The sequence below is a fragment of the Biomphalaria glabrata genome, chromosome 8 (assembly GCF_947242115.1).
Source record: "Biomphalaria glabrata chromosome 8, xgBioGlab47.1, whole genome shotgun sequence".
NCBI lineage: Eukaryota > Metazoa > Mollusca > Gastropoda > Planorbidae > Biomphalaria > Biomphalaria glabrata.
Genome location: NC_074718.1, coordinates 38,007,156 through 38,027,840, shown reverse-complemented (window position 1 = coordinate 38,027,840; position 20,685 = coordinate 38,007,156). Strand labels below are relative to the sequence as shown.

Below are 20,685 nucleotides of genomic sequence, written 5' to 3'. Positions count from 1 at the left end.
GAATCAGATTAGATTACGAACATTTTAATTGTCCAGCAGGTATATTTACTCAAGCTTAAATTAATGCAGATTATTGGACTAAGTATAGTTACCAATTGGGCGTCGATTGGCAATCAAAAATATGGAATTCTTTTTCCATTCTCACTTGTTAAAACTTGTCAAATACTAGTTTTTTTTCCATAGGAATTTACTAAATATATTGTTATTCGAGGATAGATGTTGAAGACAACTGAATCAGATTAGATTACGAACATTTTAATTGTCCAGCAGGTATATTTACTCAAGCTTAAATTAATGCAGATTATTGGACTAAGTATAGTTACCAATTGGGCGTCGATTGGCAATCAAAAATATGGAATTCTTTTTCCATTCTCACTTGTTAAAACTTGTCAAATACTAGTTTTTTTTCCATAGGAATTTACTAAATATATTGTTATTCGAGGATAGATGTTGAAGACAACTGAATCAGATTAGATTACGAACATTTTAATTGTCCAGCAGGTATATTTACTCAAGCTTAAATTAATGCAGATTATTGGACTAAGTATAGTTTAAAAGCTGAAGAATCATTCTTCCCAATAAAATGCAAATTAAATGTTAAGGATTACATGCATATTAACTGTTTGTTCCTCCCCAATGACAATGTAAATAATCCGTAATATATGAACTAAACCATGTACGTTTTAAAAAAGGTTGAATAAAGTATCAATAAATTTTAATTTTAATACATAAACTTCGTTTAAGAAATCCATAACTAATTGGACAACATGAACCTTGGATGAACTCCAAAAGGTCGCTCTGGTAAGAAACTCTTGTTGAACGTAGTTCCTCGTAGGACCCAAGAGACACTCCAGTTGTCTCCCCGCAACTCTTGGACACTCTTGTAATTATTTCACCTCTGTTTCCTCTGCCTGCCCCATTAGTTTAAGCAGGAATAAACAGCATGTCAATTGTAACGAAAATAATATTTACAATGCTTCCTACTGTCTATAAGGAAACTTACTTTGAACCTGGCGAACAGATAAAATGATAATTTCTGTGAAAGAACATTTACGCATGAACAACTTTTCCTGCTACTTTCCAAATCAGCTTCACATCCAATGTGCACTTGCCAGAAATTCAATGAAAGTCAAAGTTAAAGATTTTTAGCAGACAGAAAGGTTTAACAGTGAAACATTTCTCTTTAATTACACAATTCTGGATCAGACGCATGCAGTCATGTTCACATTTCTCTGTGTTGCACATTCTTCTTCCATTTGCAATAATATGTTTACTTCTCGAAACAGCCTGTTTGTTATCAAGTTTAAATACAGAAAATTGTCATGTGTGTGGAATGTGAACGTGAAATATAAAAAGGAACCTGGCGAACAGATAAAATGATAATGTGCACGTCATAAAAAACTTATTTCATTTATTTGTTATTGGATACTAAGGAGAAATAGATATTTCAAGAACATAATGACATACTGTACCGTGATCAAACATTGAGCTTTGGCAATACAAATCAGATATTTACATCAGCCATACAATTATAATTTTGTTTACATCATACTTATAAACAAAAATAATTTACTTTTGGGGTCGCGAATACGTGAGGAATTGTAAAAAGGGGTCTCCGAGATAAAAAGGTTGAGAACCACTGTATTAAGACGTTAGTTAGTGCATACAATCTGACAACATGTTTGTGTGTGTGGGCTCAGCAAGTAAATGAGGTTTAATATCTAGCATAGAGATGTAAATGATTGTCAGGGGCAAATAGGAAACATGTAACGATATTAATAATTAACAAAGTATGCACATTGCACAATTATAAAATTTATTTGACAATGGTGTACATTTTATCGTTTTTATGTCAAAAGAATCACTGCAAACAAATAAAAGTGTCTTCTACTCAAGAGACAGTAAATCTAAAAAAAAAAAATACACAAATAATATAATATGACACTATAAATAAATAAATAAAACAATAATGTTGCACTAACATCTTAAGTGTGATCAATAAGACTCTAAGGCTTATGGACGAGAGTGTAGAAGTAACATTACGTCATGCATGAATCTGCGTTCATTTAAACAATTAAAATGTTAGAAATCAGTTGTCTGCAACATCTATCCTCGAATAACAATCTATTTAGTAAATACCAATGGAAAAAAAACGTAGCATGTGACAAGATTTACATGTTGGAATGGACAAAAAAAAATTCCATAATTTCGATGGAGATAAGCGACCCCTGAGAAATTGTCAATCGACCCACAGGCTGAGAACCCCTGATCTATATCAATTCTGTCTAGCATTTTTGACTCCACGTAAATAGCAAGATTGCATGATAGTGGCGTAATATTTAATATTTAATGTAAAAAATTATTTGGGGGCTCCGCTAGAGTGGGTTCCTGGGGGGGGGGGGCGGAGGAGACTTTCAAATTTGGACCCACTCCCACACCCTAGCTACGCCACTACTTCAGCGAATTAACTTGGAATCTCTTTCTCGTGTCTGCTGTGCGTTGATCAGAGTTACGTGCACATCGTAGTGTAAATGTGGAATGGTGCGAATGCGTGTTGAAAGGAGAAAAGAATCAAAATGGAGGAATACAAACAAACTAGTGTTAACAGTGTTAAGATTAAATTATTTATAAACTATTATTTGGTAGTTTTGGTGTTGGTGTATCGCTCAAGAGTCTCATCACATAATAAGACGTAACAGTCAGTTTCTTAAGTTAGTATTGAATGAATGCATGACGCGTAGGACGTAATCATCTTCTTTTTTGAAGTAACGTCTGTATTATATAAGATAAGATAAGATAGTATTGCATGAGAGAAACATAATCACACGCTATGAACTGTTCTGACTGCTAGGTCTCCTGAACACAGTTATGAAAAAGACATTATCATAGTAGGTATATACAAAGGTGGTTTGCCAAACAAAAACTATAAACATCTTAATAATACATATCTTTATTGAGGAATCATCTCGGATTCTCTGTCTGCGATATCTATCAATGAATCTAACTCTCTATTATATCCAGCTGACCATCTTCATCCATAGGACTTTCCTCATTTGTTTCATAGTTGCTGCTTTCTTCTTCGCTGTCTGTCTGATTATCCTCGGAGTCCGTCTCCTCATCAGCCTCACCGCAAAAGTCTATCATGACCAGACCTCCTCGATTTAACCATCGGTGTCTGGAACGATGAAAAGAAACTAACTGAAATTTTGGTTCATAAATATGTTAGATCAGTGATTACAGGGAGGAAATTTTGAAGATTAAATCTTTATTTAAAACTTATTAGAAGGGAAACAACTGTAATGACACAAGATGCGTAGAAGTTGATGTGAATCGGGTTTTTCCTAAGTAATGTGACGAGTAAGAACAGAGTAGAATTATGAACAAGAAGAATAACGGACAAGACGCCTAAGAGGACGACGCTAGGCTAGCGACGACAGAGGACTGTGCCCTTTTTATTGTTTATTAAATTGTTGAAGTTATCAGCCTGCGTTATTAAGTATATTCTTGATTCATTCTGTTGTTGTGTCATATGGACTCGCATGCACCAGTAACATATATATACTCATCAACAAAATAGACCATCAACAGATGTGGCGACCCACGACGGCCAGGGCGTCATTTTGATCTACAATCTAGTTAACTTCGTGTTCTGGATATATCTATCTACAATTCTACACTTGGCGAAGTACACTGGAGAAGTACTGGATTAACATTCGTTTATTTCTACTAGATCTACCCTACGTCTGTGCTAATTATCTGGACTGCAGCTGGATTTTGGCATCTTTGTTCCAGTGGATCTAGACTTTCTATTAGAGAAAATTCGAAACCGTTACCAGCGTCTAGCTTTGTCAGCCAGGTTAGATATTTTTAGATTGAACCTGGATCTATATATAGATCTATATTGAGTATATCTATTGTGTCTGAATCCAGAACTATTTCGTCCGTTGAAGTGATCTAGGGCAGTCCGTCGTCAGTATACCTCTATCTATAGGCTATACCTCAAGAGTGAAGATACCTCATTTTGTCAGGTTTATTTGTTTATTGTGAGTACGGGAAGTCACCTGAGTCTACATATCTAGTATCTACAAGCTGACCGTTGGAGTCACCTTGTCAGGTTTGTTTTTCAAGCTATTAATTGACTGTTGCAGTGTTGCTGAGCTTACAATCTAATCTACACACGAGTGATGGTATACCCTACCACACTGCGTGACCATCTAATCAACTTGTAAAGTTGACTAATTTATATTCATCAAAAGAGAGAGTTGGACTTAGTTATTTTTTTTACCTCTCTTGAGACAGCACCACCAGCTTGTCTCAGTATTGACTTATGTTCCTGACCTGAAGACAGAAGCCAGCACCAACAGATCATCAAGTGGAACCGGAACCTTGGAACCCTACCAGAGGACTTTATCTGAGAACCGTACCATACTGTGGCAGCACCAGGAGAGATTGGCCTAACTCAGTACTGCCTGTCGAATAGCCATTGTGGGAGCACACCTTGCCTTGCCTAAGACTAAGACAGTGGGGAACTTGTGTGGAACTGACCGTTGTAGCTCCGTGGACTGAACAAAGGGGATCTAACTAAAGATAAGTTTATTTTTTCTCTCCATTATTATTAAATTAAGTCTATTAGGGACAGTAGATCTTTGTTAAGAGCAGGTTGCCTGATAAGGGCGTCATTATAGGACACATTAGAAAGTGGACCTGCTCCATTTAATAAAGTCTCGATGATTGTTTAGATTGTCTTGTTTTGTTCGTATCCACGTACATTTTATTTTTTTTTAGAAGTCAAGTGAAGTTATCTTTATTTGTCTCTTTCAGTGTATACTTCCTCTAAAAAGTCTCATCTCATTAGAATAGATTTATTTTTTTTGTGTCTTATTACGTTTATTTTACACTATTCTTATTATATATTAGTAATTTTATCTTAAGTAGATAAGGTAAGCCACGTTTAATCTAGATTATAAATTCTAGATTGTTTCCAGGTATTAACTAAATTGTTATACCTATGAGAGCCTTAGATCTATTTTATCCTGAGGACAACTGAGTCTAAGGAGTAATTATTTATATATAGATCTTTTGTCCCGATTAATCGGTTGACATTATTTTATAGATGTGTTTAAACACAGTCTAATTGGTCAGAATAATAATTTTTGTCAGTATCACTGGATTGTGATTTACTGTTGGAGATATAATATTGATTTATCTATTTGAAGTTGTATTGAAGTTGTATTGAATCTAGACTAGTGACTAGAATAGTCCTAGGGGTATTTATTGGCAAGAAGTAAGTCCATTGAATTAAGTATTGAGGTATTGATATTTGTTTATGTGGTCTAAAGTAAGTCCACTGAATTAAGGTGATATAAAATTTTGAGTTGTATTCAAGTATTGTGGCTGTGAGTAAGTCCACTGAGGTAATATTTGTTAATATAACATTGAGCAAAGGTATTTAAATATATATATATTACAAGAAGTATTGGAAGGATGTCATGATTTTGTCACATGACAGTAATTTAAGTGGACATAGAGGTATAAAGAAATGTTTTAGAAATTTAGCAACTCAAGTATTTTGGCCTAAAATGAAAGGAACCAATTGACAATACTATTGACAATAGTAGACATGTTCAGTAGATATCCTGAAGCAGTGGTATTATCCAATATAGACACAGAAAATATTATTAATGCTTTAGATCAAAAGTTCATAGTCAGACATGGGATACCAAAAACATTACTATCAGACAATGCTTCTATGTTTACATCTGAGTTATTTAAAAGATGGATATTAAAATATGGTATAGAACACATTAAATCATCACCATTCCACCCGGAAGCCAACGGGCTTTGTGAACGCCTTAACGGTGTTATAAAAAGATCTTTAGCTAAAATTGTAGAAAATAATCAGAAAAACTGGGATCAATATATTAATTTTGTTCTATTTTCTATTAGAAATAATATTCATGAGGCAACTCAATTTTCACCATATGAGTTAGTACATGGAAGGAAACCTAGGGATGAAATACAAATTTTTAAAGAAAGTTTGATCTTACATAAAATAGAAAAGGAAAATGACAATGAAACAGCATTAGATTTAAAACAAATATGGGCGGAAGCTTTTGAGAATAACATGAAATATAAAGAAACAGTACATGAGAACTTAAATGAAAAAAGAAAATTAAGAACATTGGAGGTAGGAGACAAGGTATTACTTTTGGTAATTGACTTAAAAAACATATTAGGAAAACAGTGGAAGGGTCCATTTGTTGTTACAAATAAAACAAGTGAAGTAAACTATAAGATTAATATGAATGGAAAAATAAAAACATATCATATAAATAATTTGAAGTTATACAATGAGAGAAATGAAAATCAATTTCAAAATTTGGATACAGAAGTAAACAATGAAAATCAAACTCAAAAGTTAGATACAGAAACTGTGGAAAATGAAAATCAAGTAGATGAATGTTTAATTGTTTTAATCAATGAGGAAACTAATGAAAATGATATTAAAAATATTCCTATACTAGAAACTAAAGATAACCAAACATGGGAAAAACTGAATTTAGAAAATTTATCTCCAGAAAAAACAAAAGACATAATAAATGTAATCAATGATTTTAAAGAAATTTTTTCCAGTTTGCCAGGAAAAACAAATATCATAAAGCATGACATAAAGTTAACTAGTGACAAACCTATTTTCATGAAGCCTTATAGGATTCCATTACACTTACAGGGAAAAGTTAAAGATGAAATAGACAACTTATTAAAACTAGGAATAATAGAACCATCCAATTCAGCTTATGCTTCACCAATAGTTATAGCAAAGAAAAAGAATGGGGATATAAGGTTATGCATAGATTATAGACAGTTAAATAAAATAACTGAATTTGATCCTTACCCTATGCCTAACATTGATGACATATTACACAAATTGTCCAATGCTAAAGTATTTACAAAATTGGATCTGACAAAAGGATATTGGCAAATTCCTTTAACCAATAGAGCTAAACCTTATACTGCATTTATCACTCCTTATGGAATATTCCAATGGAACTTTATGAGCTTTGGGCTTATAAATGCTCCAGCTACCTTTAATAGGATGATGATGTCGGTTATAGGTCATAGAAAAAATGTAATCTGTTACTTAGATGATATATGCATTTTTCATGAGGATTGGAAAGAACATTTAAAAGGAATTAGGGAGATTTTTGAGTTAATTAAACAAAATGGTCTAACAGTTCAAGCAGCAAAGGTAGAGATAGGCTTAGAAGAAATCACATTTTTAGGACATAGAGTTAAAAATAATACTATCAGTCCCATTGAAGATAATGTAAAGAAGATATTAGAAATAGAAATACCAACAACACAAAAACAGATTAAATCAATACTAGGGATGATAAACTATTATAGAAAATACATACCAAATTTAGCAGAGATAGTTGATCCATTAAACCAGTTATTAAAGAAAGGACAGCCTAGAAAAGTGACTTGTAATAGAAAGTGTGTAGAAGCTATAGAGAAAGTTAAGCATATTTTTTCTACAAATTTAATATTGAGATTACCAGATGTTTCTAAAATATTCTATGTCACTACTGATGCTTCTGGTAGTGCTATAGGAGGTTGTTTGATGCAACAGTATGATAAATTACACCCAATAATTTATGTAAGTAGGAAATTATCTGATACCGAGAAGAGATACAGTGTCATAGAGAAGGAGGCTTTAGCTGTTGTTTGGGTTGTAACTAAGTTGGAAAGCTATTTACTGGGAAACAAATTCATATTGTTATCTGATCACAGGCCTCTTAAGTTTATGCAAGAAAAAAGTATTAAAAATGGTAGATTATACAGGTGGTTTCTAATTCTACAAGAATATAATTTTCAATTGGAGGCTATTAGGGGAGAAATTAATATTGTAGCTGACATGTTGTCAAGAGTTACAGTGAGATAAACTGTTGTAAATAATGATTATTCATTTTGATTTGTTTATGCTTGTATATATATGTATATGTTCTAGTCAATGGGTATGAATAAGTTGTTTATATATGGACTATATATATTTTATTTCCTTTAAAGGAAGATAACTCAGTAAAATATAAATTGGGAATTTTATTAAATCAAGGGAGATAATTATAAAATTTCAATAATTGAAGTCAAAGGTGTAAATTAAAGTAAGTATGATCATCTACAGTCATTATTTTTTTATATAATCATTATCATCCATTAGTAAAAGGCTAGGTCAGTTTGGAAATGGTAAGTGGAGAGAAAATATACTTATTGGTACCCAACAAAAAAGTTAGGTAGAATAATTTGGAAAGTTGTTTTGACACAAATATTACATTTTGTCTGACAGGAGGGGTTTGGTGTGATATGAGACAACCATCAACGTACATATAGCCAATAACAGTATTTACTCTGAAAAACTCTGTTTTATGCCTATGGAGTCAGCAAAGGCATCTTCGTATGTGGACTATATACATGTGTATTTATTCTGAAAAACTCTGTTTTATGTCTGTGGAATCGACAAAGGCATCGTCGTATGGGGACTGTATACATGTCTTGATGGACTTAGTACTATTGGTTGGTGAAACTATTACACTGTACTATACTATTTTATCGTCAATGAGTGATGATTAGAACACCGCATACCAGATATTTTCTTATTAATAACTGTATTGTTTTCTTGGTGTCAACATTCAACTACAGTGTGAACTTTGTGACATAGGAACATGGACAATTTTACCAGGAACTGATGAAGATGGGAAACATGATGATGTCCATCAAGATCAAGATATATGTTTGTTTTGTCTTTCCCCAAAATTTTGGCCATGTATATTGTACAGACATGACAGTAGGGATAGTGTTTTAGACTGAAAAAAAAAATTGACAAAATTTTTTTTTTGATAAAGGGGGGAGGAAATATGTAATGACACAAGATGCGTAGAAGTTGATGTGAATCGGGTTTTTCCTAAGTAATGTGACGAGTAAGAACAGAGTAGGATAATGAACAAGAAGAATAACGGACAAGACGCCTAAGAGGACGACGCTAGGCTAGCGACGACAGAGGACTGTGCCCTTTTTATTGTTTATTAAATTGTTGAAGTTATCAGCCTGCGTTATTAAGTATATTCTTGATTCATTCTGTTGTTGTGTCATATGGACTCGCATGCACCAGTAACATATATATACTCATCAACAAAATAGACCATCAACACAACCCTTATAATTGTTATATAGTATTTATTTTGCTAACTTTTTAAAAAAGACACATACAAGTCACAAATGGAAAAAAAAACAACCAACAAAAAAGCATTATAGTTTAAGACTTACTACGGATTATTAAGAAATCACACAGATATCCTTGACTACACCAATAAGGCAGAGGCTTTCGAGACGGAGATCAATATGTCCGAATACGTCCGGGTCACTAAAAAGGAATATTAGACACGATTTCCTCATCTTCCATCAGCGGGGACTTCGTGAGTCGAAGTACAGTCAAAGACTTGCAAAATATGAACCAACAGGACAGTGACCTGTCCTGCACTGTACTATAATAGCTTGCTCAGGCCTGGACAGTCTCCACCGACGGGGAAGCGCGGTCAGAGCGCCTCATAAGCTCCCAGACTTCACGCGCTTTTGGGACTTGTCCCAGTACTCAAATTACTTTTGTATTTCTATTTTTTGAATTGTTTCCAGAGCATGATGGAGTCGGTAATGGTTTAGCGAGTCACATAGGTGTGACTCGGTACCTACTGTATTATTACAGGGGTGCCATAGCGTTGATTTATATTGTGTGAAGCCAAGTTGAAAGTGCCGATATTGGGGGTCCATGGTCCAGGGAGTTGCAAAGAAAAAATTGGCACTGGCTTGAAGGCATTGATGTGTCTCCAGTGCTATTATTTGAAGGTCGTTAGATGAATGCCTTAGCCTAGGGTCTACTAATTTCAAGCGTATGTCTGGGATATTAGGTGATACCAAAGGGGGATGCGTTGAAAACGTTGTATTTTGGTGGGTAGGCCAGCTTTATCAGATAGTCTAGTGGCATGAAGAATACGTTTTCTGCATCTCCAATCATCCTGTAGTTTTCTAGCTGGGATGTATTCATCAAGCCTTTTCTAACTCTCAAAGCAAGTTATAATTTACCAGCTACCAGAATGAATCATGAATCTTGACGTGCCAGAAAAAAATCTTGGAATCGCCATTCGTCAATATGTGGGCTTGATCACAAAACTGTCAGAACAAAGACGTCCTGACCAACATCTCAAAGAAGGAGAGACTTGTACCATTGTTGAACAATGAACTATTAACCGAGTTCGAGACTAAGTAGGCAGTCACAACAGAGACTTTTGTGGTGGTAGCGTTATGTTATCCACTTCCGAGCCAAGAAATATTAAAATGATTGTTGCAGCCATTACAGTGATAAATATAGACCCTAGGATGTTCACGTGATATGTACCCTCAGGTATTGCACAGGAACTGTACACGCAGGGAGAATGCAAGTGCCAACAAGGACCCTACCAGAAGGTCAGGATCCAACATAAATTCGTCCATCTGCCGATACTGCTGAGAGTGGCCAGGACGGTGGTAAATCGGTCCCAGCAGATCCTGATAGAGAGAGGGGATGAACATAGGCGTTTCGATCTTAACAGACACACGCCTTGTTCCTGTCTTCAGTAACGGCCACCATCTCTGTGTGTACAAGTTTGGCTGAGAAGGCCAGGCAACAATCACGAAGTCTTCTCAGAGATGTGAGAAAATTTAATATAGTCATCCTAATGCGCAATAAACAGAGGCAGAATATGTTTAAATTATAATTAAATAATTTACAATTTAACGCCCGGCTTATAATAAAGACACATCAACGGAGGCTACTACCTCTGTCGTTTGGAGAATAAACTCATCATGTCTGTTTTCTTAATTTTTTAAAAAATATAACAACCATTTGATAGCTAACACATTTTGTGGTAATACTGCCATCTGCTCACCTGACTTTCTTCTCATCCAAGAATGACTGAACTGCTGGTTTTATTTTCGGTATCATGTTCTCGCTGAATATCCCGTAACCAGTCACAACATAGATATATCTGTCTTCTTCTTTGTAGCCTTCATGAGTGTACACTGAGGGCGAAGAATTCAAAGTGAAAGTAAAATCAACTTTTCATATCACATGCTTCGTCAGCTTATAGGGATACCGTGGACCTTTTCTAAAACAATGTTCGAGATTTTATATTTATATAAAATGTAACATTATTTAGGTAGGAATATATCTTCCTATTAGGATGTCTTACAGTAGCCTCCATCGTGCTGGATTCCAACCCCTCCCGCTGCCAGCCCCCTTCGCCTTACGGCAAGAATGGAAAAGTAAGTAGTTTATCTTCAACTCTGAAGAAACATCCGAAACATTGAAAACATTTTACAAGCAAAACTGACGAGCTTGAGAAGGAAACTAGAATAAAGGACAAGCAACAAAGAGTCCTTGATCGCAGGTGTTGAACGCAGATGGATCAGGAAAACAAAAAGGAAAATTGTTGCAGCTTTTGGGGATTTTAAAAGCTCAACTTAGCAAAGTGCATACGTCTCAACTCATGGGCCTGCTTAGTCTCAGTTCCAAGAGAAATAGATTGCCTCTTGAGACGTACATTCAGCTACATAAATACATACATACGCAAATATCATATATACATACATGCAAACATACATAAATACCATACATACATACCATACATACATACCATACATACATAAATACCATACATACATAAATACTATACATACATGCATGTACACATGCATAAATACTGTACATACATACATACATACATACCATACATACTTAACATACATACATACATACCATACATACTTAACATACATACATACACATAAACATACCAAACATACATAACTTACATACATACTATACATACACACATAGATACACATACATAGATGCTTTCTTTTTGGCAAAACTAAGAAAAGAAAGAGAATGTCTGAAGAGTGTGTCAGAAATGTTCATGGGAGGTGAAATGGAAACGGTGCACCGGGGGAGGGGAGATTAGAAAATATCGATTACGAGTTTTGATTACTTACTTTTTTTCATTCGATAGTAAAAATCATAAAAATTAGCCATGGCTTCGTCTAAGTATTGCATCCGGAGATCCAGTTTTTTGTCTTTGGGCTCGCTAGGACAGAAGTTAATGAAAGGAAACAATCTAGAAAACAAAATCGTATCTTATCTTATATAGTACAGACGTTACAGTCAATAGAAATGGTAGAAACGAGGAAGAAAGATACGCAACCCGCTGTATGATATCTCACATAAAGGAGTCTGTGATAGTAGAACAATGATACTATGGCCTAACCTTAATTTTTTTTAAAAATGTGATACATGTTGAACCGGTTTTGAATTTAACCAATAAAAGCATAGATATTGTTTAGATAATATTTATAAATTTCAGCTCTAGCACTTTATGTGACAGAAAGTTTAACTCTTGCATCTCTGTTAACCCTTTCAAAGGAAACATCATGTCTATTTGACCCACCTGTCACGCCTGTAGTACTCGTCAAGCTTCGATCTACGCGCTCTTCTCAGTCTAGGTGAAGGTGGTACCTCCTGAGGCTCGCAAGGCGCCGCTTCAGCACCGATCGAGATAGTTCCTGGTGGTTTAGGAAGAACATTATCTGACGACAAATGTCTACATTCATAATAAACAGGAACAGCGATTGGACTAGAAGATGATATCGGCTCTGTATCATTGACACAGACATGGATACCACTTGCTGCTGGCTCTCTTAATGCTGCTGGATGAGAAGCGTTGGACAGTGTAACGGAAGTAGTGACCAGCACTGTGTTCGATGTACCCGCTCTGGTAACCGACGTGGGGGAAGCTCCAAAGTCTCTGGGTATGAACCTTCTTGGAGTCTCCGAATCCAGCATTGAGGAATTACGTGGTCTTCTGCGTGTTGCTCTTGCCAAAAGGTCATTCTCGTTGGGTGTCTCTGCGGGCGCTGGGTTGTGGGCTACGTTAGTGACCCGGTAGGTAGGAATAGCTGACGATGGAATAGCATTTCTGATAACGTTGTCAGTAGTGGACCGAGCCCTGCTAGGAAAGGATCGTATGCAGATATTTAAGGGCTGCACCTGGTGACTTGAGACACTGTGTTCTGAAGGCAATGAATTGGAAGAGGCGCAGGGCGTCGGTCTTTCAGCACTCTCAGATGTGGGCCATAAGCACTATAAACAAAATATTGTGATATATTGTTATTTCTAGCACACTATTTCCAAAACTGTATCCGCGGAGCCCTAGCGTTCCGCGAAGCCTGAATTGATGTTCCAAAAACTACTGGAATAATTAACTAGTAGGCCACCACGTGACTTAATCTTTCTAAAAAAAAATAAGCAAAACGTGTTCCGCTAAATACTAAGAATGTGACAAATGCAACGTTAAGTTTAAAGTTTGAGAATCACTGTTCCAGTAGAATAGTAAAAGTAGGAACTAACGAGTTGCTGAGACATTTAAAAACGTGGAAATCATCTACAAACACCAGCAACATTTAATCTGACTCTGTAGATCCATTAACTCTTTGAATGCACATTTCAAGAAATGAACTTATAAAGTACTAGAAATGTTCATCCCCAATTTTGTTTCTTATCAGTATGTTGATAATATTTAATATATTCTTTTAGTTTTTAACGGTCATCTTATCTTCTTATAGATTACAGACGTTACTTCAAAAAAGAAGATAATTACGTCATACGCATTTTATGTGTCAATCTAGTCATGCGTGTTAATCAGTGACTTAAACTCTGCTAGGTCATTGGTTCACCCTGGCTCGTTCAGGTTGAATGCTAGAGAAGTACTTTAAAACGCAATGGACCTTAATAGTGAAGGATTTTAGTAGATGTAGGCCCCAAGATAGAATTTCCTGATGGGCCAGACCCTCATTAAATTTTAATGTAAATGCACTTAATTATTAAAAACAAAAATACTTTTTCGTTTATTTTTTGGTGCAAATTTTGTCGACTACCCCCACCCCCGATATAACTTTTTTTATATGATGTTTGCATCCGAAACAATACAACGCATTTTATATTCACAAAATGTAAAATTTAAAACAATTTTAACATCGTATTCATTGATGTGTCACACTTACCCACAGGACCATGGCACAAAGCGCAGTCACAAAAAGTAGATAAAGGTATTCAGTCATAATGGATTCTCAAATCTGCAATACAATGGTAGAAAGCAATGCCAAGAAATATGCAAGCCAAATAAAATGTTTAAGTATTATTTAAAATTCCAACGTTTAGCTTGCATTCTCTTCATGGATGAAATCTGGCTGAATGAGTATTTTGAAAACGGTTCTAACGATATTCCTAATAATTTGAAATTTTGCATATATCTGGTAAAAGTAGCTACCTAATTGGCTGCACTGCGAAATCTCTGGTATCCCCGTTATTATATTTCAAAATATCATCCTCTTAAAATTAAATTAGGCTTTCATTGTAGGACTGCACACTTGATCAGCATGAATGTCCGCACTCATAGCCAATGTTTTGTTTTCGTATTTGGTAAAGACGTTCATGAATATTTTGCGCACCTTCTTGTGTAGACTTTCAGTTCCAGATTAATGTTCCATTCGGCCACTGTGTCTATTATGCTGCAAAATATATTTTAAACATAGACATAAATAAATATAGACTGGAAAAAGGAAGTAACTTCATGTAACTTGAAAACATGTATGGAAAAGGACCAATGGCGAACGCTTTTGTGCCAGTTTTTAGTTTAGAATTTATAATTTCGCAATGGTTAAACTTATTTAAAAAATGAAAACATCTGCGGACTCCTCAGCTATTGGGCGATAAAACTAAATTTGAATCTTTTTTCCATATTAGTTAGTAAATTTATAATTCAAGTCAACTTGCGGTAGGGGTCGGACCTAATCAGCGAACGCAATTTTCGCGGGAGTCATAATGAGCGAAAGGCCGTAAAAAATAGCGAAATAGCATGTTAAAATATAGGAAATTATGCTTCAATTAGTTCTATCATCTAACTTCTTCCAAGAAGCATTATAACTATTGTCCTCCTTGTGACATTAGGCCTAAATTTGTTTTCCCTTTTCTCGTGCTCCACATCTCCTTTCTCTGCTTGGAACTGATGTCTATATAGCCTACGAAATTTTCGATCAAATATTTTTCTTTTAGAGAAAGAAAGAAACTACAAAATTCTACCTCGCCTCCTTCCTATAGGCTAGTCCACGTCGTACTACTCTCTATTTCATAAACTCTCGTTACTGCGACTATTTTTTTAAGAACACATGTTCAGTGCACTTAATTTAATCAACATCAGCTCGACCTCCCCCCCTCACACACACATACGCGCGCTGATTGACCCAAAGGCAGATCCCGAATGCGATGGATTGATGATGTATGGGAGGTAGATCTACAACAACTTGGGTTTCGGGCATGGAGACGAAAGGCTCAGGAGAGATCTTGTAATTTTATACATGTATATTATATGGTAATTCTTATATTTATTACTAAATATATGGTTAGCGTTTTTTCCGCTCCTGAAATCGAATATTTTCTCCTGGAAAACTCTTGGAAATCTTATGAAATCCTAATCTCAGAATGGTGGGGGAACCCAGTGAAAATGAATTCTGATCTTCTTTTAAACATCTATACACATATTAATATCATTAATTAGTAACAGCCAGTTAAAAAAAAAAGGAGGACGGCAAAACAGAGGTCCCCCCCCTGTATAAACCGTATAGGCCTAAGCGCTGTTAAGATCAAATGATGCGTCATTTCACCCTCACTGGCAAAGAGGAAAGTAACTGCCAGCATATGACTGTTGGAGAGAGAGGTGCGAGTCAAACATTTTAGACGGAAAGAAAATGCGGGAAAATATGCTGGTCGCAACTGGGCGTAGACATGTGAAACATGTAGGCTACTGCACTCCTCCTTCAAAATCGAAGACATTGGGTTAAGGTTAAAACTAGGCCTATTATTTTAATATTTCAGTTAACAAACAATAACAATAGATAAGACAAAAAGAAAAACAGATTAAATCAGTAACTAAATTATTATTAATGGCTTTTTAAGCTTATAATAGGGGTTTCGCTGAATAGGTTTTCAGTTAAAAAGGTCATTTTGAGCGAACACCCCATAATATTTTTTTTTCAACGGAATGAATAGCCTTAGCTTTTCTAGCTAACTATTTCCTCATCTATTTAGAAGCATAATAGGCGATTTTTTTTCGGCCGATGTCCATTGGTGCTTTAAAATCGCCTTAAGTTCGGACCTATTCTCGTTTATCCGGAAACGTTTTGAGAATGAAATTTCCATGCATGTCAACTTTGACCTTCAGCTATGCTTTATTTCATGAGGGAAAACGAAAGTGAATATGTGGGAAATGTAGAAAAATGGAGCCTTCGTAATACCATTTTATTAGTTCTGCAGTTACTTTTGAAATAAATAAGAATGGATAAAAATTACGGGGAGGTGTTCGCTTTATATGCCATTTCGCTGATGGGCCTTTCCTATATATCTATTGTATTCGGATTTCCGAATTATGAAAAATTGCTTGATCTTCACGCTGAGAGATTAAAAAAAAACACTAGTGAAAATATTGTAATACTTATATAGGTTACGGCTGAAATAGATATGAATACTTAACTTTTATACTGCTCATAAATGCTGTATAATAAAGTACAGAAAATTGCAAATTACAAATTTTCGTTTCATAAAACTCTTTAATCGGCCAGTCTATATTTATTGATGTCTATGATTTTACATTTTCGTTTCACGCGTTCATCTTGCTTTAGATGACCTGTCTCTAGAAGAAGAGATAAAAAAAACCCAAAGGGAAGGCTGCCTCGACCTTCGCTAGACGCAGGTCAAGAGTTTGGGAAAACCAGAAACTCACTACAGCGACCAAAATGGAAGTCTACAAGGCATGCGCTATGAGTACACTGCTGTATGGCAGTGAATCATGGACCACCTACGCAAAGTAGGAGAGAAAACTAAACTCATTCCATTTGCGCTGTCTCCGAAGGATCTTAAAAATCGCATGAAAAGAAAGAGTGTGCAAAACTGAGATCCTTGTGTATTTTGACAGTCCTCAGACTGTCCAAGCCAGCGCAGACTTATCTTTCCTAATACTGTAACTCTTTCAAATGGAGAGTTAACGAAGTAGACATGTAGAGAGAAGCAAGTACAGCTTTTTTATATCTCCCCTTTCAGACTTGACGATCTCTAGGGCAGATGATGTTAAGGTCATCCGTTTCTCTGTCCAAAGGTATGCGTTATGAATACATTACTGAATGGCAGTGAATAGGGCAGATGATGTTAAGGTCATCCGTTTCTCTGTCCAAAGGCATGCGTTATGAATACATTACTGTATGGCAGTGAATAGGGCAGATGATGTTAAGGTCATCCGTTTCTCTGTCCAAAAGCATGCGTTATGAGTACATTACTGTATGGCAGTGAATAGGGCAGATGATGTTAAGGTCATCCGTTTCTCTGTCCAAAAGCATGCGTTATGAGTACATTACTGTATGTCAGTGAATAGGGCAGATGATGTTAAGGTCATCCGTTTCTCTGTCCAAAGGTTAACGAGCGGGGTGTCATGTGGCAATCACAACGACCAACTGCCTTTACTTTCCCCAACTATCGTCAGGTATCCATTAATGTTTGGGTGAACTCTGGGGCGCTCAAAAATACCAACATTCAAAATCCTAGTCTTGGCTGAGATTCGAACCCAGGACTCTAGGCTCTGGATTCTAGCACTATCCACTTGGACTAGGCAACCCAGTACAGAGAAGCCTTAAAGTCATATTAAAACTCATGTCCAGCCGAGTTTCCGGTCCGCTATTATCTGACTTCTTAAACTCAACTGCCTTATTGCCACATGTCTGAGTATTAACTGCGTAGTTACTTCGTTGACTTGATTCTTACGTGGCTACTTCCTAAACTGACCTAACTCTTGCTCTCTCAAACACCCGTACTTCCGGTCATTCAAAACTCGCGCTCAAAATACTCAACAAAATTCAACTAAATAACACAAGGCACAATACGTTCACTAATTTGTTTGTGACAATTTTGCATTTGTTTGACAAATCGTATTGCTGTTAGTATGATTAGCATTAGTATTACTACTTAACACAGTACTATACCTCTTACCGTAGACAGGAAATGAACAACGTAATGATTGCAAACTATGACATATTTCTACTCTTCTGTTTACAGATACGTTACAAGACTCAACGCTTCAGTGACACACTTTGTTTCCCAGCTTTGACGTTTCCCTTTCATAGGTGTTTGATTGAATCAATACGTGTGTACCAATAAAGACACAGTGAGATCTGTGTTATTTCTTCCCAGTGGTGTCAAGGCCAGAGATCTGTAAATATAAATATAAAAATGCTCTTTGTTTGGTAGATTTTTTAAAATGAAATATTACACATTTATGATTTATTAAAGTCTGGTAGACTTTTTACAAAGCAATCCGACGAGAAACAATGCATGATCACGAGTGAGTAGAAACGACAAGACACAATCCAACGAGACACAATCCAACGAGACACAATCCAACAAGACACAATCCAACGAGACAATCCAACGACACACAATCCAACGACACACAATGTAACGACTCACAGTCCAACGAGACACAATTCATGATCACATGTGAGTAGAAACAAAATGTAAAGCGATCTATTAACTAGTGAGAAAATAACTTCCGTGTTAGGCTTGAGAGCGTTACTTCAAAGCAACTGAATGAAATTAATAACATAACCTTAAGCACTTTCCTTTAGATATCTCTTAAACAATACTTGACAAGTAGGATGGTTTTTTAAACCAGAAAGGTAGCCATGCCCCACTGCTAGGTAGCCAAGCCCCATTGATGGGTAGCTAAACGGTTAAAGTCGCTCGGCCACACATCCAGCAATCTTTAAAGTAAATTTCTGAAAGTGACAAAACATGATAAAATAAAGTATAACCGATGTAAAAATATTTGATTTACTATCAAATGCTCACTTAGTTATTCATTTAAATTTACCTTAAATTTTCGAACAATGTGAATATAAAATGTTAGGAAAGCTTAAAGAATATGGCGTTTAAAATATTGTAGAAATACATATCGTCTTGCTTTGCTGGGTCTAGTGTGTAAGTAAGGTTCCCCTTTTAGGCCTTGCGATCTATAGGGCAGATGAAGTAAAGGTCATCTGTTTCTGTGGTCCACGGTTAACGTGGGTGTCGAGTAGCCAGCACAACGACCAACCATCAATACTTTTCCCTGACTAATGTCAGGTGCCCATTAGAGCTGGATGGCGCCCGGAGATCCCGAAATTAGTTGTTGTGTATAATCTTATTACGGTTCACTTACCATGCTTGGGCTAGACATATCTGCAATCGATTAGTTACCTTTTGTACACCAACAAGTGTTGAAGAGCAATTCTGAGCTGTAGAAGCGGTAGGGAGGGTGTAGCTCAGTGTTGAATATATACCCTCCAAAATGTTACAAATTCAGTTTATTGTTGACTGAATTAAACAGCAGATCCTGCGTTTTAATATCACAATAAGAAAACTTTCCATGACAGAATAATTGATTGATTGATTCGTTTCTTATATGAACATTTCAACAAAATCTAGCAAAGATTTTAAGAATTTATTTTTATTATATATTTGTATTAGCGCAAACAAATAATGAAACTGATAAATATCTACGACGAAGAAGTGTGAGCGAGATGACTTTAATCTATAGGCTCGATGCTTACACCAAGTGGTATAAGTCTCTATTAATTTAGTGGCAAATACAATCTGTGCCGAAATCCTCTCCAGTTCAAATTGAAACTAGGAGTTCGTGGAAATGTAAATCAATAGACTGACCTACTTAATATTCTCTTCTTCTAACCACCTTTGTTGTTAAACTGCTAGTCTAGGCTAGGTGGAATTAAATTGCTTCACAACAGGGGCGGATTGCTGGCCATATAGGCATTCTGACAAATGCCTCGTGGGTTTGCAATATAATGAGCCTTTGGAGCTGCCGTCGAATGACTAAAAAAAAGGATCTATCTATATATATATATATATATAATTCTCTTCATGGCTCAAGAATTTGGACACCAAGTAATAGAAAGATCACTCTTTTCTTTCTGCAAGACGGACGGACTAGAGTTACCCCACGTAATTTTAGAGGCGAAAAAAAAAAAAGGGCGGTAGAGGACAAGTAGTTTTCACCTGTCACTAAATAGCGAATCGGACATAACCATTGTGACCAAGTAGTCATGGAAAGAGAACAAGTAATCAACTCTCTATTCACCCGTCACTAAATAGCAGGGCCGGACTTAACCATTGTAAACCCAATGCGAAACGGATTTCGTGGGGCCCAGTTTGTGTAGGGATACGGATAATAAACGAAAATTAATAGTTTGTATTAGAAAATAAATTCGTCTTTTCATTTTATTAATTCTTTACTACGTACAGAATTACTTTACGAGCCTTGCGTGTAGCGAAGTCATACTGTATATCATGAAAATTTTATTTCCTACCTAGATCACGCTCAGTAGCAAGAATTATCAAATGTTTCAATCTATCTTCGAGAATTGTTGATCTCAAGTAATTCTTCAGTAGTTTGAGGCGCGAGAAGCTTCTTTCACTAGTTTCCAGAAATGCGGGTATTGCAT

The 20,685-nt window shown here is 35.8% G+C and overlaps 1 protein-coding gene across 4 annotated transcripts; it reads right to left on the bottom strand.

The window, feature by feature from the left end:
* Positions 1–2,707: 2,707 nt before the first annotated feature.
* LOC106078126 (uncharacterized) lies at positions 2,708–19,837 on the bottom strand. 4 transcript variants are annotated; one of them, XM_056038192.1, is made up of 7 exons: positions 18,179–19,837; positions 14,415–14,655; positions 14,149–14,220; positions 12,537–13,228; positions 12,085–12,206; positions 10,980–11,112; positions 2,708–3,175 (listed from the first exon to the last, which is right to left on the bottom strand). In XM_056038192.1, the coding sequence occupies exons 3-7, from the start codon at positions 14,203–14,205 to the stop codon at positions 3,001–3,003; spliced, it is 1,179 nt and encodes a 392-aa protein (XP_055894167.1). In that variant the 5' UTR covers positions 14,206–14,220; positions 14,415–14,655; positions 18,179–19,837; the 3' UTR covers positions 2,708–3,000. The 4 variants fall into 4 exon arrangements, with proteins under 4 accessions (XP_055894167.1, XP_055894168.1, XP_055894166.1 ...); XM_056038193.1 differs by lacking the exon at positions 14,415–14,655 and having other exon boundaries at positions 18,172–19,837; XM_056038191.1 differs by lacking the exon at positions 14,415–14,655.
* Positions 19,838–20,685: the final 848 nt, after the last annotated feature.